The sequence below is a fragment of the Eumetopias jubatus genome, unplaced genomic scaffold (genome assembly GCF_037043125.1).
Source record: "Eumetopias jubatus isolate StellerSeaLion01/CBP00866 unplaced genomic scaffold, mEumJub1_p1.0 scaffold_1, whole genome shotgun sequence".
NCBI classification, from domain to species: domain Eukaryota; kingdom Metazoa; phylum Chordata; class Mammalia; order Carnivora; family Otariidae; genus Eumetopias; species Eumetopias jubatus.
This window is the reverse complement of record NW_028274807.1, coordinates 188,063,921-188,082,212: the sequence shown is the minus strand read 5'-3', so window position 1 is coordinate 188,082,212 and position 18,292 is coordinate 188,063,921. Positions and strand designations below refer to the sequence as shown.

The 18,292-nt window shown below is 43.1% G+C and overlaps 1 protein-coding gene across 15 annotated transcripts in view; it reads right to left on the bottom strand.

The window, feature by feature from the left end:
- The window catches only part of CADPS (calcium dependent secretion activator), a 470,398-nt gene that overhangs the window by 38,898 nt on the left and 413,208 nt on the right, over positions 1-18,292 (bottom strand). For all 15 annotated transcript variants that reach the window (XM_088021921.1, XM_088021929.1, XM_088021901.1 and 12 more), the window contains one exon: positions 5,241-5,273. In XM_088021921.1, the coding sequence (XP_087878047.1) occupies positions 5,241-5,273 (33 nt within the window). The remainder of the gene's footprint in view (positions 1-5,240; positions 5,274-18,292) is intronic.

Sequence of the window (18,292 nt, the reverse complement as noted above, 5' to 3'; positions counted from 1 at the left end):
GAAACAACAGAGGTTCTCCAATGAGATGTAAGTGATGGATATCAGTTCTAAACTGGCCCCCCCACGCCTCTTCTCCCTTGGCAGCCGCACATCAAAGGGCATTCTCAGCAGGGATGGGGACCCCTACCTGGGCGGACTTGAGAAACTTATTAGTACTGTTTCCATTTCTTCCCTGGTGATTCTTGAGGCACTTAGGGCCTTTTCCTGGACACATGCAGCCATCTTAGAGCTAAGATTCAAAGCTCAATTCAGCAGACCTATCAGTAACCTGTAACGTTAGTAACCTACAATAATGGTTACATTCACCACTCCTTCTCTTCCCGCAAAATTTACTGTCGTCAAAGGGGCATTTAAGTTTTAAAAACTGATTTTAAAAAGTCAGTGTGGTTCATCTCACCTACGTAGTTAAATATTTCTTGGTTCGCTACCATTTGACTGTTTTATTTTCCTTCATCATGTGTACGAATATCTGACACTGTACTATATATTTGCTTATTTGTCTGTCTTCTCTCATTAGAACATGACTCCACAAATATAAGGGCTCCACTTGATCTATTTTCTAGTGTATCCTTAGCACACAGAATGATGCCTGGCACATAGTAGGTGCTCAGTAGATATGCGCTGAATGCACAAACCCATGAATGAATAAGCCCATTTCCCACCTCTTTTTTGTAAGCTCTTTGGTCCCACTACGTGGATTTTTATTAGATTCCCCCACCAATTGGAACTTGCAAAAATCATTTAAATTTCTCCCGGGTTCTAGTTACACCATGTGTAAAATGGGATGAATAATGGTTCTCCTACTTACCTTCAGGGGTTGTTATGATCAGTTAAGATAACGTATGTCAAAATGCCTTAAAAGCTATAAATTGCTATACAAACATGAGCCACTGTGATTCCCCTCCCCACCCAGCCCCACAATATTATATCACTTCATAGCCTTACCTACCTTTGGAATCTACTTTGGAACCAAGAAGAACAAAGGGGCTTCAGAGAAACCAACATCAAAATAAAGATGATGAAGTCTCTGGATGCCAATGTATGTGGTTTTCTCGTAATAAAGTCCCTAGGCCTCCTCTCACAATCTTCTTTCTTTCTCACCAGCTTTACATCCAAATCTAACAAGTTTGCTTCCCCTATTTTGGTGGACCAGGAAGGGGGAAGAGGGTAACTGTTTGAAACAGGTGTGTTGATAACAGAGCGCTATCACTTTTCCTGCTGCCCCGAGCAAATGGCAGCACCAGCCCCATAGACTCCCCAACCATGGGGATCCGGGACTCTTGAGGGCAGAGGCAAGCTGCCCCAATTCCTTTGTGGGTAGTGGGTCACTAGGTGGCCATTGGGGAAAGACAGAGTCACCGTGGTGATCTTCTGTCACTGAGGAAAGGTTCAAGTACAGTCGGTTCTGTATTTACGAAGGCAGAGAAGGATGTGTAATGAAGTCCAGGTAGACTTCCAAACAAAATGGTGAAAATACAGCCTGTTCCCAGCCAAACAAGCTAACGTGCAGTTATAGATGGAAAATATTCTCGGCTAAACAGCTGATGTTATTAGATACATCATTAGGCTTTATACCATATTGCTCTCTGAACACAGTGGAGAAAAAACTTTGGGTGGCGATGTTTAGTACCTCACACTGTTTATTTTAAATGTGGCTTCCACAGGCTGATGGGATAGGATGTGGATTTTAGCAAACATACAACACAAAGAAAGAAGGCTCTCTATAGTTAACTCCAGCCACGTGTGGCAGATATCATTTGTGAAGAAGCCACTCTGTGGCTTAGGACAAATAGGACATTTTAATCCTAGCTTGGCCCTACCAGGTACTTCCGAGCTTGAAAACAAATTTACATTTTCAGTCACCTAAGCAAGCCTTAATTAGAAATGCAAATCTGCTATGTGTACCAAAGGGTCAAATACTACCTCTAAGACAAAGAGATAGGCTTTGGGGATTATGCAGTGTTTTGAATGAATGGTAACAGCACTTCTTTCCAGTAGTGTGGATAATTAAGAGACAAATCTCTAATGTAACTAACAACTAGTCCCTACAAGGAACTAAACCAATAAGACATGTGCCAAAAACCTCACAGGGCAACACAGATGAACTTATAGACTTCAGAGCCAGAAACAACTCAGGAGAGGATTTTATCCATGGTTGTTAAACCTGGCTGCAAATGAGAAGGACCTGGGGAGCATTAAACAATACTAACTCCGAGACCCCACACTGCAGAGATTGTTTTAATTTGGCAGGCAACCTGGCACTAATACTTGTCAAAGCTCCCCAGGTGTTTCCAAGATGTAGCCAAGGTCCAGACTCACTGAATTAGTTCCCTGGTTCCCAAACTTGCGCTATAGATCAGCTCTTTAGAAAGGGATTTCCAAGCTCCCCTCCAGAACTACTGAAGCAGAATCTCTGGACGCAAGGGGCTGAAAATCTCTATTTAAAAAAGACAAAAACAAAAACGAATCAAAAAACAAATATTAACGCTGCTCATTCTGGTGTGAGGACCACTGATTTAAGAGGTGAGAGTGGCTGGTGTGCTGGGACGTTGGCTCTTCAAAACAGAAAACAGAAACAACAAAACAGAACAAAACAACAAACCTTGGTGAGTAGTACCTGCCGATTTCCAGGGTGTAAATATTCCCTCCATGGTGGAGTTCGCGCTACCAACGTGCCCTGACTGAAGGTAGAGTTGGAAAGAGCACACAGTGACTCTTGGAAGGTAGTGCTAGCAGGTTTCCCATGGCCAAACTGCTGGCACTTAAATCCTCACTCTCTGACTTACTAGTCAGGTGACCTTGGGCATGCTATTCACCTTCCTGTGTCTCAATTTCCTCACCTGTGAAGCTGGTACTCTCTGCTCCCTCACTACGGTTGTTTTGAGAAATAAATGATTACTATTATTTACCATATGTAAACAATATGTAGTACATATGTGTATTACATACTATTATTTTTCTATAAAATTGTTTATTTACTAAAACACAATATTCTCACTATAATATTATTTGGTATAAAAATGTGTTAATTTTAAAGTTTACCTTTGCCCTTAGGCATAATAATTGGTGAAATCATGGGTTTGATGTGCTAACCACATTTTTTCTAATACTCATTAGATAATTACTCAATTATCCTAAGAAAGAGGTTTGTCTATGCACTAAAATCATCTTGCAGATGGCATCGTGCTTAAGGGGACTGGTTTCACTCTCAGCTCTACCACTTACCGACCGTGGGACCCTGAGCAAGTTAACAACGCTGTGCCTCTGTTTCCTCATCTTTAAAGTGAGGCTGTTGTAGAGATTAAATGTAACATGCTTAGAACAGCGTCTAGCACGCAGTGAATGCTTTTTGGGATTTGGTTTACAACTGCAATTATGATTATTATATATCAACAGTGGTAAATGTACCACATATTGGAACATGCCACATCATTTTCTTCTGTCTCCCTAGAGGGTGAAAACTCTGCTAATGCGTTTTTGTTCCCTTTCCTATAGATGTAGAGTCCATTTTTTTTCTTATCTTTACAATAAATCTAAAACTGGTTTGTAGGAATGAGGTCGAGCCACGTGAAATTGCTGCTCTTTGACTTTTTTTTACTTCCCCCAAATAATTGACCCTCCCCAGTAATGTCAGTTGATAGTAACGATTGCCGGATCAAGTTTCTCCTGGTATTTGGGTCTTGCTTACTGGGCACCTGTTCAAATCTCATTGGTGAGATCTCCTCTCCACCTGCAGGCCTATAGAAAACAACCTCAGCCACCAGATCTTTGGGTTGGGAGACCAGGATTTCAATTTCTATTACTGCTGGAGACCAGCGCGGGTCAGGGCTACCGTCAGCAAATTCATCCTCCCTCCCTACTCCGCCCGTGCCCCCCCCCCCACCGTGCAATGTAGTGTGGGCACCCCCTTCCCCCTGCCCTCGGGCCCTCTGGTGCTGAAATGTTTAGTGAGGGCCAGGTATGGTGCTGACAGTCCCATGTATGTGTGCCATTTAATCTGCACAACAGACCTGTGGCTTGGGTATTATTACCTCTATTTCAAGGATGGAGAAACAGGCCCAGAGAATTTGAGTAGTTTGCTCCCTGTGAACTGAAAGTTTATACTTTGGGGCTTGAGAAAATAAACTACTTAACGCCTCTCCTTGCTGCAGTTATGTGAGAGCTTTTTCTCTTCTCCATTATAAAGACTATCTAGGTAAAGGAGTCAGAGGTCCCTTGATGAGAAGTATTATATAAATTCAGAGCATAATTATTGATTGTACATTCTTTCATTAAACAAACAAAATATATGCTAATGCTAAGTTCACTCCAATTTTCCATTTTGCCATCCTTTGAGAAATAAGCCAATAAACCATTACACACTTAGCTTCCTGGGGAAATGAATTTAAATGTTAATATAAATCCTTTTAGAAAAAAACAAATTTTAACAAATAAGTATTTGAACAAGGAGGGTACTTAACCACGTTCAGAATGAGAAACGTTCAGTTCAAGACCCTTGGTGGCTGTTGAGATAAGCTCTCTAAATTTAATATTTTATAATAGACTCACACCTCTTTTGTTAGAAATGGAGAAACAGAATCATTTTCTTTTCCCCTTCATTGGAATATATTTAAATCTCTCCAATTTTATTTTGCTAATAGGCAGGGCAAAGTCTGTCTATAAATGTATCCTGACTTATCACAGGTAATCCCACACTCCAGTATTCATGTGTAGTACTTAACCTCAATTTAAATGTAAATTTTGGGCAACCACAAGTGCTTTATCTGTGAACTTTGAGAGCTCTCTTCATTAATGAGGTCTGTACTAATTATAAGCAGTTTTGCAAGGTTTCCCTAAAACAATTGCAGAATTGACCCCAAAATGAACAAATTCAGAATTTATTTGTTTAAAAAAAAATACTGGCACCCTTGTGCAAATTTCTAGCTCCCGGCTACTCCCAAGGTGTGCACACAGAGGGGAGGTGGGCAGGATGATAACAGAAATTAACTGTACCAGAAAAACCAAGGAAAATGAAATGAAAGGCCACCGGGTTTACCCTCAAATAGGACCTCTCTTCTTGATGAAAGCAACCATACCCTCTCCGCATCTGAAAAAAGTTTTACCATGAAATATTCTTGGTTTCTCTCTTTCTGACGATTCAAGTCAGGAATATGCAATTTAGCAGCAGCTAATGAAAACAGCACCATTAAATTTCTCATGAAAGCAAAAAACCCCCACAAAAACAATTTTCAAATACTCACAGGTACATCCACATATTTGGAAGCTGCCTTCACCTAAGGAGGAAAGAAGAGGGCAGAAGTGAGGCTGGTGTTTATGTTTCATTGTCCACAGCTCCGTGCTGTGTGTCATCATCAGTTAACACAATACGCTGGTACCCGGAGCTGACCAGGAAACACAGAAAGGTACTAAAGAATGAAATGTGATGGCTATTTTCTTCCCCCTGCCATAGCACTGCTTTGGAGAGAAAGAGAGAAAAGAGGGAGAGGGACAAAGGGAAGGAAGGAAGGGAGGGAGGGAGGGAGGGAAAGAGAGAGAGGGAAAGAGAGAGGGAGAAAGAAAACAAAAGAAAAGGAGAAAGAAAAGAAAAGAAAGTAAGCAAATATTTACTGATTGGGATCCTGTGGCTGGTGTGGGAGTTTTGTATTTTCTCTGTCCCTTTAAAAAGGAGAAAAGTGACTCTAGCTAAACTAAAATTGATTAGTGAGGGCTTGCTAGTCTAGAAAGGCACCTAAGGCTGCTATGACTTCTTGTACCTGGGGACTTTTTGTCATTTGGCCGCATGTTTGTCCTAATGGAATCCTTGAGTTTCAGTAAAGTGTCTGCAAGAGGAGGGGATGTGGTGGGTGGGCATCCTTAACCCAGAGGGGGATAGGTATCTGTGGGTGGGCTGAGAGGGTACCAGAGCCTTTTAAAGCCCATCCCAAGGCTGCTGTTGTGTCTTCTGGTTTGCTTTTTAAAAAGATTTTATTTATTTATTTGAGAGAGAGCGAGCACGAACACATGAGCAGGGGGAGGGCAGAGGGAGAAGCAGACTCCCCACTGAGCAGGAAGCCCAATGTGGGGCTCGATTCCAGGACCCCGAAACAATGACCTGAGTGGAAGTCAGATGCTTAACTGACTGAGCCACCCAAGTGCCTGTCTCCTGGTTTTAAATACTAAAAACCCCAGCTGGAAAGTGCAGGAAGTGGTTACGAAATTTATTTTCAGGTTTTGGAGAGAGAGTGTGGTATAGTGTTTGAGAGCATGGAATTTGGAGTCACATCTGGGTTCAAATCCAAGCTCTATGACTTACAGGCTGTGTGACCTTGGGCAAGCTACTTCATCTCTCTTGAGTCTCAGAAGTCAATGCACAGCTGACTTTGAGGAATAAAACCTATGGGAGTATGTTTGATATTGTGTGTGTTTCATTTGGACTCAGGTCATGTTCCTTCAGGCACAGGTGAGATCAACGGGCTACATTTGGGGTCAGAGAGGGTTTTTAGTCTTATTGGAAACCACAAAGACTGTGAAGCACATCAAACAGTTAGGACATCCTTCACATCACAGTTAGGCTGCTTCTTGCCATTTGGCTGAGTCTGATATCAGGAATCATAGCTTCTACCTACATGTCTCCCAGGAAAGTATCCAGTGGAGCATTTCCCCTTATTGCTCTTTTTTCAAAGCTACTTTTCACAATACCAACTCCCAAGGGAAAGAAGCCAGTGAACCAATGGAGGCGGGGGCAAGAGCCCAGGATTAAGAGTCCAAAATTCTATAAGTAGCAGAACTAGTTGACCCTGAGATAATCACATCAAGTTCCACAGCCTTGGTTTCTAGAATGGGGTGTAATTCTATGTACTTTGCAGGGCTGAGAGCCTGACCTAGTGATAAAAGCATATGAGAAAGTGCTTCATAAACTTTAAAAGGCTGACCACACACATCAAATAGTTAATTATCAAGAGGGCAATGCAACCAAACATCCGGAATCATCACCAGCACCCAAGATAATTCCTAGATTCTCCTGTTATAGATTCTCTTAGACCCCTACACTTTTTCTTTGCAGCAATGATTGCAAGTGTAATTCAGTAATTTTGTACAATGTCCATCTCCCACAGAATGTCATGTCTTGCTCACAGCTGTCTCCCCAGTGACTCACTTGGTACCTGGCTTAGAAAGGGCACTCAGGAAAAATGGGCAGAAGGAAGGAAGTAGAGAAGGCAAGTGACCAGTGATGGCTTCAGGTTGGTTGAGGAATAAGCAGGGGAATGGCCAGATTGAGAAGCCATTGTGTGAGTCAGCGTGAAAGCCAACATTCTGAAAGCTGACCTCTTGCAAAGGCTGGTGGGTGAAAGGAGAAGGCCCACTTTGGGCCATTAAAGGGATATCAGGAAAGCTTTCCAGATTTCGCACAACTAACATTTCTACTAAATGATCCCCAACACCAAATCTTTCCTGTCCATTCCAGATGCAGAATTCAGTTCGGGTGAGAAGGTGGCTTTCCTTTCTTTCAAGTCTCCCTCACAATAATATCTAACATTTATATGATGTTTTTTGCTTTGCAAAGCACATTCGTGTACGGTTTCTTCTTTAAGCCACCCTGAAAAACGGGGGCTATGAAGCATATCTATTTACAACTGAGAACACTAAAGCCCACAGAATTTAAGAATGCATTTGCTCATGATCTAGGCCAGAAGGCAGAGAAGGCAGGACTCAGATGTGGTCTCCTGAGCTCCAATTTTTCCTTTGGAACTCCTGACCCTGCTCCCCCATGGTAGAAATGTACAGGAGGAATTCAAGCATCAGTCGTCGGGGCAGGTGCTGACAAAATAATTCTTCTCAACTAGAAACTGCCTCCTTTGCTCTGTGGAGTCGGTGCTTGGCAGTTGGTAAGAGTTTTGCTACAGCTGAAATGATCAGCCTTTAAACACGCCTACTCTCCATTTACCACTAACATGCAGTTTCAATTCAGAGAATGACACCAGTCAAGTTCTATTCCTTTCAAGGCAGTTTGGGAAGATCAGGCAAGCCCTATGCCATGAATGAAAACCATACATTCGACTACATGCAACAGCCTTCGGTTTCTCCCCGGGTAACTGCTGACTTATACTGACTTATTGATCTTCCTCCTATCCCACAGTAACAGGAAAAAATAGCTCAGAGTAAATTGTGGTCCTATGATTACTTAGAAAAATGCGGTGTGTCCCTTTTGGTTCTGGCCACTGCACTTTAAGAAGGAGGTTGACGATGAGGGTACAGGAGCGTCTTTTTATAAAGAAAGCGAAAGCAGAGATATCTTGCCAAGAAAAGGAAGGGCTTGTGTGGCATTAATTAAGCAGCTTCCATGTGGAAAGACTGAACTTTTTCATGGTGGCTCTAGAGCATGGAATCAGAATGGATGAGTAGAATGAAGGGCCCCAGGAGACGGTTTAAACAGCTCTCTCAGTCCATCCAGGCACTGGGCATCTCTGATGGTTGAGGAGCTCAAGCAGGAGCTATGTGGGCTGCTCTGGATGTGAGCCTTCCCTTCCCTGTGTGGCAGGTTACCTCCAAGGCTGCTTCCTCTTCTGACTCTAGTCTCCTTAAGAGGCAAGAAGCTTCCATCAGTTCTCTCTTTTTATAGTAGACATTGAGATACAGCAGAGTGAATAAACTGGTAAAGCCAGCATCAGAACTCTGGTTCCTGAACCCATTCCTGCCTACCATCAATAGTGCTGCCTTTAAACTTCACATTTATTTTCAGTGTCCATAGGGTATGTTTTTGCCAGCTATATTCTGAGAGGAAGGACCAGATCCTCCCAACCCATGAGGGCTTCAGAATTATTGCCAAGGGTCAGAAAAATTCAAGTGCACACCAGACACTGTCTCTAGATCAAATAACAGGCCTTATGGTCTACGCAAGATGCTTTTCCATTGTATATAGATGTTATTTTAATGAATAAAACACACATTTCTTTAAAGGTACTACCTATATTATAGGATTTTGTCATTATATATGTTTTCCCATCAGTGGTTCTCAAAAGTGTGTGCGTGTGTATGTGTGTGCTATTTTCTTTTCTTTTTTAACTTTAAAAGAAATCTTCCTAGTGAAGTAGCTAAGAAGATGAGCTGAGGATTGGTGGGGTTAGGAGTCTGGCTTTGCCATTGTCTAGCTTGGTGACTTCAAGCAAGTTACTGAACCTCTCTGAGCCTTCTCTGTAAATGGGATGATCATAATATCACTCAAAGGGATCCTGCAGGGATTGAATGAGATAATCCATCTAAGTGTGTAAAACAGTGCTGGCACAGCGTAAAAGCTACTTAAGGTAACTTTTCTTCATGGTTACTAGAAATACTGGCTTATTGGTGTAGATGAAGTGCATACTCCTTGTCCTGGTAATGGTGGTGACAGTTTCACTCCTTACCTCTAGCCCATGGGCAGTTTCTTGCCATAAAAAGGATGCTGGAATCTCCCCAGGTTATCAGCAGGTATCTGAGCTGGTTCTCAGTCTGGTACGCTTTTTGCCAATTCACTGAACATCTTGTATACTAGAGACTCACCCTCAAAATCTTGAGGCAAACGGCAAAGATGTGTTGCTTAATTCAGGATGCCTGAGTTTAGGCATGAGTAATAGGGCAGTTCCCCAGGCCAGGGTGCTCAGTTATATCCAATCACATGTACCTCCTGCTCTCTGGGACCAAGCCATGTGCTCTGGGGCGCAGGAGATAAGGGGGAGGGGAAGGGGTTTGCCCCAGATACCTGGTCAGATACCTGGTCTGGCACATATTCTAAGTCGGCACTCAACTGTCCTAAGGGAAAGGCAAGAACTGTGACTTCAGCCACATGTCATTTCCTGAAATCCTTGCATTCTGACCATCCCACTGATGGGACAAGAATACACTTTCTGTAGCAGTACCCATGGGCACCCGCCCCCTTGCCCCCTACCTCCCAGACTTTCCCAGTTCTGGGAAAGGAGGTCAGAAGAGGACACACAAGGTAGGAGAACCTGAGGGAGACCAAGGATGATGGGTGGGAGACAAACTGTCAGTGAACAACTTGTTCATGTTCTCACATGCCTGAAGCAAAGAACATTTATTATGTACAAGGCACCACATCAGGGGCTGTAGATGAAGGCATTTGCTCCATGATTCCTGATCCCTTTCTTAGATGATGTCTAAGTGCACAATCTCTCCAAACACAGAATGACTCATGTCCTTCCGACAACTAGTAACTCTAAGTAACATTTCTGAGTGCTTATGTCTTGCCAGGCAATGAGTCAGGAATACTGCATTTGTTATATTTAATCCTCATAACAACCTATTAATTATTCCATTTTATAGTTGAAGAAACTGAGGTTAAAAGAGATGAAGAGACTTGGCTTAAAGCTCTGCAGCTAAGAAGTTAAAGCTTTGGACCTCCCATCTCCTAAGCTGCCTATTATTCAGTTAAAAACAAACAAATATAAACCACTTTTATTGACCAGTCTTATTTAACTCTTGTTTTGCATGCGCACGTGTGTGTAGACACAACCTAAAATGGCTTCTCCGGGAAAAACATAGGAGGGATTTGAATAATTGTCTGCAAATGGCTTCTCAGGGAAAAATGTAGGAGGGATTTGAATAATTGTCTGCACTGACTCAGGGCAGAAGGTCCAAAACAGTTTCTCTGGCCTGAATGTCCCAGCTAATTACCTCGACCCTCCACCTGACTTAGTGTGTGTGGACAGGCTTAATGGTTTCTCTATTGAGCTCTTCCATTATTTTTCAGGTGCCCAAGGTAATCTTTTCATTGAACACTCACCATCCCGGGATTTTCACAATGCTGATGACTAAGGGATTTTCTTCTGCCTGGTCCTAATAAGGGGACCTGAGTTAATCATTGTGTAGCTTTGATAGGGAGCACGGTGGGGGCTTAAACCACTTCTCTTGCTTCATTAGGGGAAAAAGCAACCCAGGTGCAGACCACGAGGACCTCAGGGTTTGATACTATTAAATCAATGCACAGACAAAAAAAAAAGTGGATTAGGCCCTTTTTGCAAACAGAAATCTGATGGGTAAGACTCAAAGATGGAAGAAAAAAGAAGTCTGAACAGATACCACTGCATTACTGACTGCCTGAGCTCGCCTTTCTCCCCACGGTCGCTTAAGAAAACACCAACCAAGGAAGCGATTTATTCTCTGCACAAGCTGACGCCACCCTGGCTTGTTTGACTTCACAAGAGCGTGGAGCTGACTTCTCTGCCCTTGCCTAGAAACTGCCAGCCACACCACTGCCTCAAGGGGCTAGCAACATTTACTTCGACATTTGGCTTTTGAGATTTCTGTTGCAAGGATCATTTTGCTATTTTGTGCCTTCTCCATTTCTCGAACCCAGGCAATCCCAGAGATCTGGATTACTACTATTTTTTTGCAAGGTGAGGCAGTTCAGCACCTTGCATAAAATAATCATCTCTAGGGGTGCCTAGGTGGCTCAGTCGGTTGAGGGTTGGACTCTTGGTTTTGGTGCACGTCATGATGTGGTGGGTCGTGGGATGAGCCCCATAGGGGCTCCATGCTCAGTGGGGAGTTTGCTTGAGATTCTCTCCTTCTCCCTCTGTCCTTCCCCCCCAATTGCTCACATAAATGAATCTTTAAAAAATAATCATCTCTCATGTTGAATTTTATCATCTATCACTACCCTCGTGTCTATGAAAAGTAAGAACTTCTCTCTCTCTCCTCAGTGCCTGCACTGCCTGATAATAGAGTAGGGGTTCAGTACAAATTTGCTGAATGAATGAACTTCTGGGTATACTCTTAGTACCCAGGGTAGAGGTTTCTAGTGTTTTCTTGCAGTTCGTTTTTAAGTTACAACAGTCTTAAAGGGATACTGAAAAAAGTGTGGGCAAAGGGAACTGGTATTTGTTGCTTCTGTGGGAACGGCTGAAAGGGTCTCTCGTTCCCATGCCATGCGGGCAGTATAGTGCAGGGGTAAGGGGAGGGGGGGGCAGGGGGACGAGTCCGACACTGAGGCTGGCATCAGGGGCCAGGGAATTAACTTCTCTAAACATTAGCTTCCCTATTTGAAAATAGATAGTGACAACAATAACTCCTCACAGGGTGGTTGTATGAATCATTAATTAATTAAAAAAAGACAGTTTTTAAAAGTGTTTAACATATGCAGGGCACTATTCTAAGCAGTTGATTTCTATTGATTCCTTTAGTGCATGCTAAAGATTAAACAAGTTAATGTACGTAAAAAACCTTTGCACAGGGCCTAGCACATAGTATGTGTTCAATAAACGTTGGCTATTAATTTTACATTCTCTTTTCCTGCCACCTACAAAGGGGCTGATTGGACTGGTCAGGTTCCAGGGCACCATCCGGGCTACTTCTTGGCTAGCTATGTATCTGCACACTGAAGTGCTTCAGGTTACAGTGTGTGACCTACCTTGCAGTAAGAGGCCCGGCTGTCTTCTCTCTTTTGCTGGCTTTGAGCCTGGACTCTCTTTTTTATTCTATGTCTGCCTCTTAGAAAGAGATCCCTAGAGACCAGAGTGACTCTGTAGAGTTGCTCCGCATTGGAATATGGACCCAAAGCCCCAGTCACAATGTGGGAGCCTGTTCCCAAAGAAGCTTGTCATCAATGATTTTGCTCCCTGTATGGGCATGCCATTCCCTCACTGAAAAGTGGGGTTTATTCCTCCATCCCACTTGAGTCTGGGCTGGCCTATGACTGCTCTGACCCAAAGAACATGATGGAGATGAGGCCATGCCAGTTTCCAGCCAAGTCGTGAGAAGGGCTGGCAGCTTCTGCTTCCCTGCTCTTGCAAGCCAGCGGCTGTGTATGGGTGAGTACCATGAGACTACCATGTTGTAAGAAAGCCCAAGCCACGTGGAAAAGATCAGCCAGATGAGAGCCCATATAGGTCGAAAGAAGTCACATGAAGACACATCAAATTATCAGCCATCCAGCCCCAGCCCCAGCCCAGCCCAGCCACCTGCTGAATGCAGCCCAGAGAGTGACCCCAGTCAGAGCCACATGAACCAAAGAATCTCCTCGCTGAGCTCTTCCCAGATTCCTGACTCACAAAATTGTGAGCAAAACAAAATGATTCTTTTAGGCCACTAATTCTGCCATAGTTTTTATGCAGCAGTAGACAACCAACACTTAATAAGGTGTTCCTTTACCTCATATTCCCCTACCTTTATCCATTGCCTGTATTTCCCTGGAGGATGCTGTCGGGTGGTCCCTAATGGTCAAGGACAGGATTTGGGTATTCCTGGGTCTCCTGGCTATAAAAACAATAACGACTGACCTGATTGATTTTCACCTGATCCTCAATGATCTTTACTGAGCACATATGTATTGAGCACTTATGTATAATTAGCTTAATTAGTCATCACTGTAGAGCCTGGGATGGCTCGTTTCACTATTCCTGCTTCATAGAAGGATGCTGAGGCTCAGCAAGGGTAAGCGGTTTTCAAGAGGTCAACCAGTAACTGGTGCAACTGGAGTACAAGCCCAAGTCAGGTTATAAAGCGCAGAGTCCTTTCATTACACCAAGTTGTTGTTTTGAAAAGGATGTGTCATTCTAAAACCACTTCTAACCTACTGACCACCTGGGATCTGGGAAAAGGAGAGCGTACTTTGTGGAAGGTGTAGAAGCTTTGGGTCATAGAGATCTTAGTTTGATTATGCTCCATCACTTATCAGTTAAATGACCTTGGGAAAAATTATTCAACCTTCCACAGCTTCTAGATCCTGATCTGCAAAATGAGGATAACAACTATCATCTTCAGGGGGTTCTTCTGAGGTTGAACACGTTAATATGTCAAGTGCTCAGCACAATGCCTGGTACACAGTAAGAGCTCAATAATGATTAGTTATTATTATTACTAGTGTTTAATTCACTTGTGCTGCGCTGGGAGTTGACTCTGCCAAGTGTGTTCCTCTCCATAGCTTATAGACTAGACAGAGCTTGGCAGACTGTGGACTGTGGGCCAAATCTAGCCTGTTGTTTGTTTTTGTATGGCCCATGAGCTAAGAATGGTTTGCACATTTTTAAGTGGTTGAAAGAAAATCAGAAGAAGAATAAGTATTTCCTGACATGTGAAAATTATGGGAAATTGACATTTCAATGTCCATAAATAAAGTTTTATTGGAATACAACCACACCCACTCATTTACAACAAAGGGCAGAGGTTGAGAGACTGTGTGGCCTGTAAAGTCAAACGTGTTTACTCTCTGTCCTTTCCAGAAGTTTTCTGACCTCTGGGCTATAATATGATTAGTGAGAGATCACGGAGTGGGGGTGGCAAGAGAATCACAAAATTATGTCTAGTCTTCATTTGCCCATTAGCTAGTTGATGGATCTTAGCTACCTGTCTAGCCTCAGGTCCTTATCAATTATAATAGGGTGCCAGGCTGAGTGTTTTCTCCTGATTGCTTCCAGAATTAGAAGAAAAAAAAATGTTTGTGACTCTCAGATGGTGTACGAGGCAGGTTAGCTCTAGGAAGAATGTGGGATAGAAGCACTTCCCACACCTTGAAAAAGTTATAAATACTTTAGTACTAAAACAAGAGGCTTATTAATATTTTAGTACTCATAAGAGCTCTGGACATGAGGCTCCAGGAAAAATATAGTAACAGGGAAAAGGAAAAGCATTTGAGATAAATAAAGACCCTTCCCACAGGTACCAGCCAGCATAGCATAGCCCCATGGGTAGACCTGGCAAAGAGATAAAAGGATTACAATAGGCAGCATGTGCTGAGTATCTACCCTGTGCCAGGCACTGTTTTCTGTGTTGTTCATGAAACATCCAATTTAATATTCCCAGCACCCTCTAGTTGCAGCCCTCTTCCTCTGCACCTCTTTGGGCTATGGTGAGGATTCACAAAGATAATACGTACAAAGGGGCGTAATAAAAAGGTCGGCAAACCTTCACGGTACCTCCTAGTTGCTATACTGCTCTTGCTGGAATGAGCAGGCCAAAGGAACAACCTTCCTGTGACCGGGGAGCGAGCCCCTCTGTGAACTTTCCCTGAGTCCCCACATTTGCCCACATCCTTCCTCAGCTTCCAGTTTGCATTCTGTTTTTTTTTGGTGTGGCAGAAATGGAATCGGCAGGCTTGACATCTAAATGCATATAGCTCCATGATAAGCATCATTCAGGCCAGGAACATGGGAGAAGCTGCACCCACATCATTGATCAGCAGATTGCAAAACCTGAAAAAAGATGTAAGAGCTTCCAAAGGGGAGCAGAGACAGGATAGGGAGGTGGTTCAGAGCGCAGGCTTTGCAGTTGGATCGCACGGGGCCACATTCTAGCTCTACCACTTACTAGGCAAGTTCCTTGACTTTTCCATGCCTCACATTCTTCATTTATCAAATGGGAATACTACTACTCTTCATAGAGTTGTTGGGTTATTAACTGAGTTGGCAGATCAGTTCTCAGGTCATGGGAAATAAGAAATATCTGTCTGCTATTATCACTATTTTTGCTGAAAAAATCAAGTTGTTCTCTGTAATCAGACTTGTATATTAAGCTTGGTCTGGCCCTGCATTATCCAACAGCTCCATGTGGCTATTTACATTTAAATGAATGAAAACAAAATACAATTAAAAATTCAACTTTTCAGTTGTAACTAGCCACATTTCAAGTGCTAAGGGGTCACATGTGGCCAGTGGCTGCTGTATCAACCAGTTTGGATACAGAATACTTCCCCCCCTGCAGAAAGTTCTATTGGGCAGTGCTGGTAGACTCAAGAGACATTCATAAATACAGGTTCTTCCATTTTAAAATGTTAAGAATGAAGAGATGTGCCATCCAATTCCCATGTTAGAACAAGAGATCAGTTGGAGGAGGAAGCAGGAGAATGAAAATGGCATTGGTGTCACCAGCCTCATCATGTGGCTGAAACAAGAATTCAAGGTGGATGGGTATAATTTAAAGTAATCAAGATGCCAAGAGAGGAATGACAATATTGACACAACCATAACAGGAAGAGGGAGGGGGAGAAGTATAAGAAGCTAAAGCTCCATCTATTACAGTAGGGAGTCAAATAATCTCTAAGATCAATAAATCAAGAAATGGCAATGTAAGAATAGTACTTGGGGCTATGAGGATAAAAACAAAATTGTTTCAGGGATCCCTTCTGGGGTCAGGGATTAAGGGTGGAAAGGGGCAAGACAGAGAACTGTTGTTTCTTAAAAAATTATTATTGTAAGTGTCTGTACTATTTCATTTTTAACCTTCTATATATTTCTTTCATTAAAAATCTATTGAAAAAAGAACAAAACGAGTGGTAGAATTTTCAACATTTTAGTGGAGAAGGGCATTTTGCAGGAGGAATGTGTCTCTTCCAGAGTAACTTCTTCAAGGTTTTTGGTTGACCAGGGACATGATTCTGAGATATGTCCTCTACAAAGGCAAAAGCAAAACCTAGCAACCCCTCCCCCCCCATCCATAATCTGGATGCTCTAAGTGCATCTTGGGAAGATGAATACATTGTTAGTGCCAACTGAGGGACTGACTGCCTGGGGGAGACAGAATGTACCAGTGGGTGGATGTACTGGGACTCTGTGTGCGGGTGAGCAGTTGAGCAAACCTCAGTGGCTCCTGCTTGGGGCGAAGTGACAATTACAGGGAAAGCCCCTTACAACACTTCTGGAGGACTAGAGAGAAACACAACCCTTGAAATATACTACTGCAGTCATAGAGAGCACGATGGATTCCCCAGCTCTGTCACCCAGCGGCTGAAACGTCTTCTTTGCTGGCTGAAGAGCAAGGGTGTTTCTGGCCAGTTATGAAGTGCGCATAAGCACCACGTAAATGCTACAAAGAGGACGTACGTCATGAAGGCATCTTCCGTGCCTTTCCTTTTTCAAAGGGCTGGAGTGTATAAATGCTGTTTTTGCAGATGTGGGAACTGGGACACCAAAAATGTTTTATGGGAGGCTCACCAGGTGGCCGTGGCTCAGAAAAATGATCAACTGGTTTTCCAAATCTGGTGCACATTTGAAAGAAAAGACTTAAACACTGAAATGTTTAAAAATAAGGTTTCCCTCAGTTGCTTATAAATAGAACCAGTGTTGGAAAAATTTTCAAATAATAGAATGTGAATATTGGAGTCCAAGTCTGGACTCTCCTGCCATCTCAAATCCTGGCTCTGTGAGTTTGGGAAAAACCATTGTTTAGTTTTCTCATGGACAACACAGAAATACCAAACACCTGATATATGTAGTCATACACAAAACTATGGGCACATTTACAATGACTGAATGACCAACTGACACCATCTTATCTGATGCTTCTAACAACTTGTCTTCTCATTTTACAATTGAAGGAACTGTGGCTTGGAGTGGTTAAATCGGTTTCCTCAGGGAACACAGCTCAGAGCTAGGATTTGAACCTAAGTGGGTCTAACTTCAAAGGATCCGCCGCTGTATTACACTGTCCCCTACACTGCCCTACCTATTCACAGGATAATTTCCCCAAGTCTGAAGATCAAATCCAGATGATGACTGTGGAGATACCTATGATGATATGCACCTATTACCACAGATAAGATCTCATATATAACTGTTGTGTAACCATCATGCATATTCTGAAATGACCTCTGAGGACCTCTGTAGAGCTTCTGAGGGTCTAGGGGAAGGCAGGAGAGAGCCCAGGCTTTCCTGGAGAGTGTCCTTAGGCAAGAACACGAAAACCTCGAGTTGTAGGGCTGCTGGTTGATTGCACAGCTTCTGTGCATGTTCATAAATATTGATTGTGATGAAACTATTATCATAGTAATGAGGGTAATAATGCCTCCTGCAGCCCATCCCACCACACTCCTCGAAGTCCCTACCTTTCATTAAACAAAGAGCTGCTGGCTCTTCTGGGGAGCTGGGCACGAGGCAGGGAAATGATCTCTATTCAGCAAAAGCATTCTGTTCCATGCACTGATTAGGAGCCGCAGGCTCATTAACGAGAATTGTTCCTATCTCCTGTTGCTCAGGGTACTGTGCTCCGAGACTGGGTCCAGGAAGTGTATGTTCTCATCTCTCTTCCCCCCTGGGGCTTCCGAACAGATGCCCGATTGAAGTAGACACGTTTTTCCTTCCAGTTTCCCTCATTTCTGTCCCGATCCTTCATTCCCAGCGAGGATTTCTGCAAGGCTCAAAGGCTCCTTCAAACCCACCCTTTTAATGATGACTTAACAATGGTTGCATGCTTATTATTTGCCTGGCATAAGGCTAAGCACTTTACAAGTAATTAACCCTCACAATGGAGGGCATGAGGATTATTAACATGGATGGATGAGGAGACTGAGCTCAGAGAGGTTTAACAACTTCCTCAAAGACACATAGCC